The 9,922-nt window shown below is 45.5% G+C and overlaps 1 protein-coding gene across 4 annotated transcripts; it reads right to left on the reverse strand.

The window, feature by feature from the left end:
* Positions 1 to 342: 342 nt before the first annotated feature.
* On the reverse strand, positions 343 to 8,823 carry LOC133339959 (uncharacterized). 4 transcript variants are annotated; one of them, XM_061548064.1, is made up of 9 exons: positions 8,775 to 8,806; positions 8,502 to 8,656; positions 6,646 to 6,960; positions 5,802 to 5,893; positions 5,595 to 5,704; positions 5,160 to 5,278; positions 4,562 to 4,694; positions 2,948 to 3,041; positions 343 to 949 (listed from the first exon to the last, which is right to left on the reverse strand). In XM_061548064.1, exons 3-9 carry the CDS (start codon positions 6,911 to 6,913, stop codon positions 533 to 535), a joined length of 1,233 nt encoding a protein of 410 aa, XP_061404048.1. In that variant the 5' UTR covers positions 6,914 to 6,960; positions 8,502 to 8,656; positions 8,775 to 8,806; the 3' UTR covers positions 343 to 532. The 4 variants fall into 4 exon arrangements, with proteins under 4 accessions (XP_061404048.1, XP_061404046.1, XP_061404047.1 ...); XM_061548062.1 differs by having other exon boundaries at positions 6,646 to 6,945; positions 8,499 to 8,656; XM_061548063.1 differs by lacking the exon at positions 8,502 to 8,656 and having other exon boundaries at positions 6,646 to 6,945; positions 8,775 to 8,823.
* Positions 8,824 to 9,922: the final 1,099 nt, after the last annotated feature.

Consider the following 9,922-nt stretch of genomic DNA (forward strand, 5'->3'; position numbering starts at 1 on the left):
TAGAAGGGAAGTAATAAAATAATAATAAATAAAAACAGACTGTCTTCTCGACAGACCTGTTCTTCACCTGAGGACGGCTGCTTGCGTTGTGGCCGAAACGTCGTGAGAATTAATTTATAAAAAAAAAAGTATTACTATTTTATTATTTCCATTCTACGTGACTTTACCGAAAGAACCAAGAAGAAGCTCAAAGGAAGTTATTGAAACTGCGAGTGAAACGACACTAGCTTATCTTCTTGGTTCTTTCGGTAAAGTCACGTAGAAGGAAAATAATAAAATAATAAAAATAAAACATAATAAATAATTCTCACGACGTTTCGGCCACAACGCAAGCAGCCGCCCTCAGGTGGAGAACAGGTCTGTCGACCGTGACTTTACTGAAAGAACCAAGAAGATGAATCCCTGCAGTCACGAAAGCTTTCAATCGAAAGACACCAGCTTATTTACCCCAAGGGCTTTTCATACAAAGTGCAACCCATGGCCCACACAACCTCCCACCATCATCCATCTATCGCTCACCCCCCTCCTCTTCTCACTCCAGCCCCTCTTCTTCTTCGATGTCAGAGCATGAAGACAATCTTGGCATCTTGCTCCTGGGCACCTCCAGGCTGCTACTGCCTCCCCAGCTGCGAGAACGAGGAAAGTCAACGGCTTGGCGAGCGTGCGCTCGCAAATTGTATTTGGCAATGCTGCTTTTGCGATACCGATTGCCGACGGAGGACAGATGACTGCCAGAGGGCCGCAGCGCTGGGAACACTTTGGCACGGATGCCGTCCTTGGTGTCGATGCCGTCATCGTCGTCGTCCTCGGAGCTGAGGTGGACTGTCTCTTCACTGGACGAGCGCTGCAGCGTCGTCTCGCTGGAGATCGTGGTGGACACGCCATGCTCTTCGATTCCACTCAATAGCAGTCGCTTTTTGGCTTCTGGGACTCCCAGTTCATCCAAGTCCTAAAATCCAGCGAAATACAAAAAATATGCACACACACACACACCAACTTGTGTTCAGCGATACAACATTGATAATTGGCTTTTTACCCTTCTATCTGGCAACAAAACTGACACCTTTTTACAAGGAGTCATGTTTGCATAGACCGCAATACCTTGCAGTCATAATACAAACAAAAGACATAACTCTGATAATGTATGCACTGTCCCTGAAGTTGATTGGTCCACACCCGAGACAAGTATTGTGGTCTATACAAACATGACTCCTTGTAAAAAGGTGTCAATTTTGTTGCCAGATAGAAGGGTAAAAAAACAATTATGATATTTTTACTGGCAAATGAGGTTCCCATAGTGTACGATACAACATTCTTCAAATTTCTGACGACGTGTATTCCTCAGAGCAATTAATGTACAAAATCAGTCGGTATTACCGGTAGGAACCACCTGGTTCCACCAGCCCACAGGGGATGATTGTGTCTGTCCATCGTGCATCCAAAAATGGGAGGGGTGGGGCTGGGTGGGGAGGGGAGGGTGGGGAGGGGCTGGGTGGGGAGGGGAGGGTGGGGAGGGGCTGGGTGGGGAGGGTGGGGTGGGGCTGGGTGGGGAGGGGCTGGTCACCCCGTGGTGCCCTTATAAAACTCAACGTTTAACCTACTCACGACGGCTTGTGCCCGGCCCTCACAGTTGGCCATTGACCGAGCAACCCAACGTTCCTACCCGCTCCCTCCGCAGGAGGAATGTGTTTTATTTGTACCCACTACTGGATCAGGACTCCTCAGCCTCCTCACTCGAGCTATGTGACGATCCATCTATCAACTACATACGAACTAATCTCACAACTCGAATCTCTGTGGTGGTCATCCTCTTGGTGATGTGTGCTCTACTTTGGATGCCACTCCAATGCAGTCCAGTGATGTTCCCTTGCCGAAGCCCATCTACTTTTTTGCAGTTGTCAATGTTTCTTATTTGCATGTTTCGGTATCCACGTGTAATGGGTTCCGGAGACACTTGTAGAGGTAACTTCTTTATTACAATACAACACTCCAACAGTCCTGATACTCTGTTACAGCCTAGGTACACAGCCTAGGTACACAGCCTAGGTAGACAGTCTAGGTACACAGCCTAGCGACACAGCCTAGGTACACAGCCTAGATACACAGCCTAGGTAGACAGCCTAGGTACACAGCCTAGGTACACAGCCTAGGTACACTGCCTAGGTACACTACTCTGGCTATGCTCTGGGGTCCTCCGGCTACAATCCCCCTAGGGGAGGCTACCTGACCCGACCCAGCCAAGGTCCGACCCAGCCAAGGTGCGGGTCTGGACTCTGGCTTCCTCGGAACTCGCCCTCACAAGGACGTAGAGCCGGGAGTCCCAGAGTCCCACCACTGGCCCTCACAGCGTCCCGGCCCTTACAAGGACAAGCGGGACGAGGGGGTACAGGGTCCTAAGCTGGCTGGCTGGCGGGTCTTGACCTGCGACTGGCCCTGATCGGCCAGGGAGCTGCCCTTTTATGCCTCGTGCCCAACGAGGGGTGGGGTTGTGTGCGCCCCCAGGTATCCCACAGAGCACACACAGCCCCCCCCCTGGTGGCACCAAGGGGCTTAGCTGTCTGGGGTGCCTGGGATCCTAGCGCCTGCCGCCAAGGGCTTCTCTGCCTAGGGTCCCAGAGCCCCCTCTTGTGGCACTACAATCCTCACTACTCACCACTCACCCTCACCACTCACCCTCACCACTCAGCACTCACGCTCACCCCTCTCCCTCACCACTCACCCCTCTCCCTCACCACTCACGCTCACCACTCACCCTCACCACTCACCCTCACCACTCACCCTCACCTACACACGCATTAACTCTTTACAAGTTTAATTCCAACCTTCCATCTTCTCCAAGCTTCTTTGTGCATTTTTTTATGTTGCAGAAAAACTTAGAAATAAATCCCAATCCTGTATTCGTTAAAAAACACGCGTAGTTTGCGTGAAAGCGTCCGTAGGAACTTGCCTGCAGAGTGACGTTCATCAGCTGTTGGACACTCGACAATCCACGTGAAGTGAAATTCTCCAAAAACTCCAAGCAGTCTATTTGTTTCAGGAAGCTTGAGACACAAAAAACAACACACACACAAGGCTCCAAAATGTTAATACCAAATACAAGAAGCACGAAAAGTACTTTGTACGGCTGAATTACATTAACTTGCACATTTTTACTCCGTAAACATTGCGATTAGAAATAACATGTGAAGCAACACTTACATTGCTTGTACTGTATATCCCTATGGAAAATAATGACTTTTTTTTATTGGAAATCCAAGTGCAAAAATCAGCCCAAACTGCATTACGAACTTTGCTTTTCGATTTAAAGCTTTCGTGACTGCAGGGATTCATCTTCTTGGTTCTATCGGTAAAGTCTCGTAGAAGGGAAGTAATAAAATAAAACATAATAAAATAATAAAAATAAAACATAATAAAATAATTCTCACGACGTTACGGCTGCTTGCGTTGTGGCTGAAACGTCGTGAGAATTATTTTATCATGTATATTATATTATTATATTATTATGTTTTATTTTTATTATTTTATTACTTCCCTTATACGTGACTTTACCGAAAGAACCAAGAAGATGAACTTTGCTTTGTTTTAATTCACCCACCGACTTAAGTATTGTAGTCGAGTATACACCGATCAAACTAAACACTTGAAGAACCCAGACTCGTATATAATAAAGGAGTGTTATAAACACTGCAAGTCAACTAAAAATATCTAATGCAGTGTAGAGTGCTCATCAGAATATCCGAGGCCGATACCGACCCACCTACCCAGTGACTAGGGAAGATGTTGCAGTGTAGAATACGTCAAGGATAAGCCATTTAAATAAAGCAGTGATACATCATGAAAAAGAATGGAGCGTGCAGACGCAACAGTAGAAAAGGTTTAGTAGTACAGTGCATATTATCATTATCAGAGTTGCTTCTTTTTGTTGGCATTTTTGACTACTTGCGTTGTGGTCATTGCAAACATGATGCCTTGTATAAAGGTGTCAGTTTTTGTACCAGTTGAAAGGGTAAAAACCTATCACTATATTTTGCCACTGCTAAAAGAGATGTCTCAAGGTGTATGATGCCTTGTATAAAGGTGTCAGTTTTGTACCAGTTGAAAGGGTAAAAACCTATCACTATATTTTGCCACTGGTAAAGGAGATGTCTCAAGGTGTATGATGCCTTGTGTAAAGGTGTCAGTTTTGTACCAGTTTAAAAGGGTAAAAACCTACTACTATATTTTGCCACCGCTAAAAGAGATGTCTCAGAGTAGAAAAGGTTATTTCAGCAAAGAATCCCTTTCATTTATTTGTAATTTTTTTCAGAGCGTGAATGATGACGATCTTCTTGCTTCTTTCGGTAAAGTCACGTAGAAGGAAAGCAACATTATTATATTATTTTAATATATTATTATATTATTTTATTATGTTTTATTTTTATTATTCTATTACTTCCCTTCTACGTGGTGACTTTACCGAAAAAACCAAGAAGATGAATCCCTGCAGTCACGAAAGCTTTAAATCAAAAAATGACGACGATGTTCAAAGGTGGCGACGATGATGCACCTAAAGGGCACTTACTTGTAAAGAGCGTTGCCAGGCTTGCCGCTGTCCGGCAGGGTTCCAAGCCGGGCCCGTGGGTTGTCTCCGTCCGGTGGCCGTGGGGGACCATTGGATCCACTCGCTTCACCCGTCACAACATCCTGTGCAACGCCTGCAACCAGTGGATGAGCATTCGCAATAAAACCATTTACACCTCAACACATATACGAGTAATATTGAATTCATCCTCTTGGTTCTTTCGGTAAAGTCATCACGTAGAAGGGAAGTAATAAAATAATAAAAATCATAAAATAATTCTAACGACGTTTCGGCCACAACGCAAGCAGCCGTCTTCAGGTGGAGAACAGGTGTGTCGGAAAGACAGCGTCTGACAGACCTGTTCTTCACCTGAGGACGGCTGCTTGCGTTGTGGCCGAAACGTCGTGAGAATTGTATTTTATCGTGTTTTATTTTTATTATTTTATTACTTCCCTTCTACGTGGCGACTTTACCGAAAGAACCAAGAAGAGTGCGTATCACTTTGTGGCAAATTATGTCACGTCTTTCAATTCTACCGCGTGCCGCCACGTTCCGTACAGAGAAATGTGCTGCGCCGAGCAGGGAGAGCTTGCGTCACCTGATGAGGAACCTTCGCCCGCACTGGAGGGTCCCTGGCTGCCGGCCAAGACTTCCTGTGAACACTCGCTGCCGTGTCGGCTGAGGTTGGACGGCCTGCCACGCAATTCCGTCACGTATCTGGGAGGGAGAAAAAACCCAAAAAATTAACCCTCTTGATGTGCAAATTATTTTGTCAAGGCGCCCTTCCCCCCCCTTCCAACCCAGCGTATATACATGCTCCAAGCGCGTGTGCTGTTTCATTCAGACGCTGTCGCCTCGACAGACCTGTTCTTCACCTGAGGACGGCTGCTTGCGTTGTGGCCGAAACGTCGTGAGAATTATTTTATTATTTTTATCATTTTATTACTTCCCTTCTGTTGCTACCATTTAATTACAGCAGCAATCGGGAACTTCTCTCGCAAGAGCAACGATTGTCTATTTCGTGTTCACGTACTGTTGTTGCTGCAGGTTGCGCAACACATTGGCATCCGTGGGCAGCGTTCGGATTAGCTCCAGGTTTTCCTTGATTTTCTTTAATATTTCAAAATGTTCTCTCCCATGCACCTACATACATACAGACCGCAGAGCAAATTCTTTCAAACATGAAATGCTTATTGTGACATGTGATTGCGAGGAATTTAAACGAAAGCAGGTAACTTACCAGGAGGCGAAATATGTCTTCTTGGTCGGATGGCCAATTGCTGCCACAGTTGCTTGCAGTCATCAGCATGTCGTGCACCACTTTCACGCAGCCTGAGGATTTGGTTAAGTGGCAAAAGCGGACAGGTAAGGCGAGTACACGCAGGGACAATTTCTTTCAGAATAATACATTGAAATGATGTCATCATGGGACCTCCTTTGCCAGTACCAAAATATACTAATAGGGGTTTTCACCTTTTTTCTGGCAACAAAACTGATACCTTTGCAAGGAATCATACTTACATTAACCACAATACTTGCAGTCAAATGCAAACAAAAAACAATACTCTGATAATTTATGCATTGTCTTTGAAACTGATTGGTCCACACCAGAGACAGCTTTCTTTAGAGCCTAGTCTCATATGGTGTTCGACCAGATGACGCCAAAAGGCGTCATCATGGGACCTCCTTTGCCAGTACCAAAATATACTCATAGGGGTTTTCACCTTTTTTCTGGCAACAAAACTGACACCTTTTGCAAGGAATCATACTTACATTAACCACAATACTTGGCGTCATCTGGTCGAAAACCATATGAGACGAGGCTCTAAAGAAAGCTGTCTCTGGTGTGGACCAATCAGTTTCAAAAACAATGCATAAATTATCAGAGTATTGTTTTTTGTTTGCATTTGACTGCAAGTATTGTGGTTAATGTAAGCATTATTCCTTGCAAAAGGTGTCAGTTTGTTGCCAGAAAAAAGGGGAAAACCCCTATTAGTGAAATTATATAATTTACAAAAACCTCAAATGTGTCTTAATAGCTAGACAGCACGTGTGTGTGAACAAGGGGCAGTCAAAGTGATCACCTTGGGAGTTCGTATCAGAAGCCGCCTCTCCACTCGCTCGCTGACTGCTGCCAGAAGTGGACACCTTAGGCACTTGTGGGGTGTGCTCAACTGGCTGAGCCTGTGGAGACTGACAAGTCTGGGTTGCTGCCTCTGCCAAGGCAGGAGGATACTGCTGCACAGACTGAGCTGCATTCTGCATGGTGAGTGAAGGAGCCTTCCGATTGTTTGGAGACTGCTGCTGCTGCTGCAGCTCCTCACCGTCCTGATGCATGCACTGCTCGTCCATTTTGATATCTTGGAGATTTGAAGCTTTCGCGACTGCAAGGATTCATACTCGGTACAGTCACCGTGTAGGTAAAAAATGAAATTAAAATAAAAGAATAAAAATCACAAATCCTGCATAAATCACAAATCCTGCATAATGCACGGGCATAAGTAGTACTATTCACTTACCTGCATTTCCCATATCCCCTCCCTTTGATGCTGCTAATCCTGCATAATGCACGGGCATAAGTAGTACTAATCACATTCCTGCATTTCCCATGAATATGCTAAATTCCTCTTGATATGCAAATTATTTTGTCGAAGCGCCCTTTCCCCCCCTCCCCACCCAGCTTATATATATGCTCCAAGCTCGTGTGCTGTTTCATTCAGACGCTGTCTCCTCGACAGACCTGGTTTTCACCTGAGGACGGCTGCTTGCGTTGTGGCCGAAACGTCGTGAAAATTATTTTATTATTTTTATTATTTTATTACTTCCCTTCTACGTGACGACTTGACCGAAAGAACCAAGAAAAATAGAAAAATCACAACGTTTCGGAAGCAACACAAGCTTCCGTCTTCAGGTGAAACAGATATTTTGCGGTGACAGTTTCACCTGAAGACGGAAGCTTGTGTTGCTTCCGAAACGTCGTGATTTTTATTCTTTTATTTAAATTAATTTTTATTTCATTCTTCACCTACATTTTTACATCTCTCCCCGGCGAAGCACACACTCGGGTCTCACAGCAGAATCGGCCCAGTACCTGGCCACTAAAACAAATGGCTCAGAAAACAAATGCATGAAAACAATTTTTTTTATGGGCAGCCATTGTAAGGCATGTCTTTACTTAACCAGCCAAAAGAGAATTTCAAGAAATTACAGGAAAAGATAAAATAGTTTAAAACATTACAATGTCTCTTCAACCACGACTATAGAGACATGGTAATCGCAATCATTGTACACTTAGACATTTTCAATGTTCAGCCCTATTAAACTTGCAGCAGATATTGTATGTAGCTAGGGTTCTCAAGTTTCGTACATAACAGGATGAATTCCACACCCTCGAAATGGCATTGCTGTTGCATTAGCATCTGTGCCGCCCATTCACTAGACTGACCAATGGCATTGTAGCTAGGTAAATACAACTCTCACAGCAACTGTCATCATCAGAGCCATTAGCGATCCGATTAAAATTCTCACGGCGTTTCGACTGCAACACAAGCAATCATCATCAGGTGTGAAATCCACAGCAAGAAAATTTGAAAAAATTAACCCGTAAAAACAAAGTTTTTCACTATAAATCCTTTATATGCGTGGCATCGGTTTTATTTTATTATTCATTTCTGTTTTTCTTGAGTAAGAGTTTCATTTTTATCACATTGCTATTTTAAATTAAAAATGAAAAAAACATTTTTCTAAAAAGTGGAAAATTTTGGAAAAATTTTCACGAACATTGTCTCGCACAACGAGTCTGTGTGCAACATGTCAGCTCGATTGGATCACGGGAAGAGGGTTAAAAACGACCGAAAGATTTGCACGGTCGTAAGTAAGCGCGCAAGCAAGTGAACTTAATATAAAGGATTTAAAAAGGTAAAATAAAAATGCTCACAACACAAGCAATCGTCATCAGTCGTGAGAATTCCAGCAAGAACCAGCAGCCCTCCCGTGGCCTTGACACACACAAGCTGCGGCTGCTGCTGTTGCCACGTGCTCACGATACCACGTGGACATCGACTCCACAGCTGTGCAACTCACTCGACGTCCCCCCTACGAAACAAAGAAGCAGCGCGGCTGTACCTGGTAAACAACAACAACCACAACAACCACAACAACAACTACCACCCCCACAACAACAACCACAACAACCACAAAACGAACGTCTCACCACAGATCAAGATGGCGGCAGCAGCAGCAAAGCCAACCACGTGACCACTTCCTGGCTCCCACGTGGCCGCGTGACGTCACGTCAGCGGGGGGGGGGGGTATCACATGTGAGGGAGGGGGGTCACGTGTGAGGGGGGGTATCACGTGCGAGGGGGGGGGGTCACACGCGAGGGGGGGGGGGTCACGTGTGAGGGGGGGGGTTGTCATTGACAGCTAACAATGTCTCTGCTGCAGCAAACCCCCCCCTCTCTCTCGACACAGAGGCGTTGGGTCTCTGTGTGTCTCTGTGTGTGTCTCTGTTGTGTCTCTGTGTATGTGTCGTGTCTCTGTTGTGTGTCTCTGTGTGTCTCTGTGTGTCTCTGTGTGTGTCTCTGTTGTGTGTCTCTGTGTATGTGTCGTGTCTCTGTTGTGTGTCTCTGTGTGTGTCTCTGTGTGTGTATCTCTGTGTGTGTCTCTGTGTGTCTCTGTGTGTGTCTCTGTTGTGTGTCTCTGTGTATGTGTCGTGTCTCTGTTGTGTGTCTCTGTGTGTGTCTCTGTGTGTGTCTCTGTTGTGTGTCTCTGTGTGTGTGTCTGTGTGTGTGTCTCTGTGTGTGTCTCTGTTGTGTGTCGTGTCTCTCTCTGTGTCTCTGTGTGTCTCTGTTGTGTGTCTCTGTGTGTCTCTGTGTGTGTCTCTGTGTGTGTCTCTCTCTGTCTCTCTCTGTGTCTCTGTGTGTCTCTGTTGTGTGTCTCTGTGTGTGTCTCTGTGTGTGTCTCTGTGTGTGTCTCTCTCTGTCTCTCTCTGTGTGTCTCTCTGTGTCTCTGTTGTGTGTCTCTGTTGTGTGTCTCTCTCTGTCTCTCTCTGTGTCTCTGTGTGTCTCTGTGTGTATCTCTGTGTCTCTGTTGTGTGTCTCTGTGTGTGTCTCTCTCTGTGTCTCTCTCTGTGTGTCTCTGTGTGTCTCTGTTGTGTGTCTTTCTCTGTGTCTCTCTCTCTGTGTCTCTGTGTGTCTCTCTCTGTGTCACTGTGTGTATCTCTGTGTCTCTGTTGTGTGTCTCTGTGTGTGTCTCTCTGTGTGTGTCTCTGTGTGTGTCTCTCTCTGTGTCTATGTTGTGTCTCTGTGTGTGTCTCTCTCTGTGTGTCTCTCTCTGTGTGTCTCTGCTGTGTGTCTCTGT

This window comes from Lethenteron reissneri, unplaced genomic scaffold (genome assembly GCF_015708825.2).
Source record: "Lethenteron reissneri isolate LAM-NWPU_2019-01 unplaced genomic scaffold, ASM1570882v1 scaffold_605, whole genome shotgun sequence".
NCBI lineage: Eukaryota > Metazoa > Chordata > Hyperoartia > Petromyzontiformes > Petromyzontidae > Lethenteron > Lethenteron reissneri.

Excerpts from the sequence above, each read along its gene's own strand:
- LOC133339959 (XM_061548063.1), bottom strand. The coding sequence starts at position 6,913 with ATGGACGAGCAGTGCATGCATCAGGACGGTGAGGAGCTGCAGCAGCAG. Across the intron at positions 4,695-5,159 it reads GGGCGAAGGTTCCTCATCAG|GCGTTGCACAGGATGTTGTG; the intron begins GTGACGCAAGCT and ends CACTGGTTGCAG. Across the intron at positions 3,042-4,561 it reads CCTGGCAACGCTCTTTACAA|CTTCCTGAAACAAATAGACT; the intron begins GTAAGTGCCCTT and ends TTGTGTCTCAAG.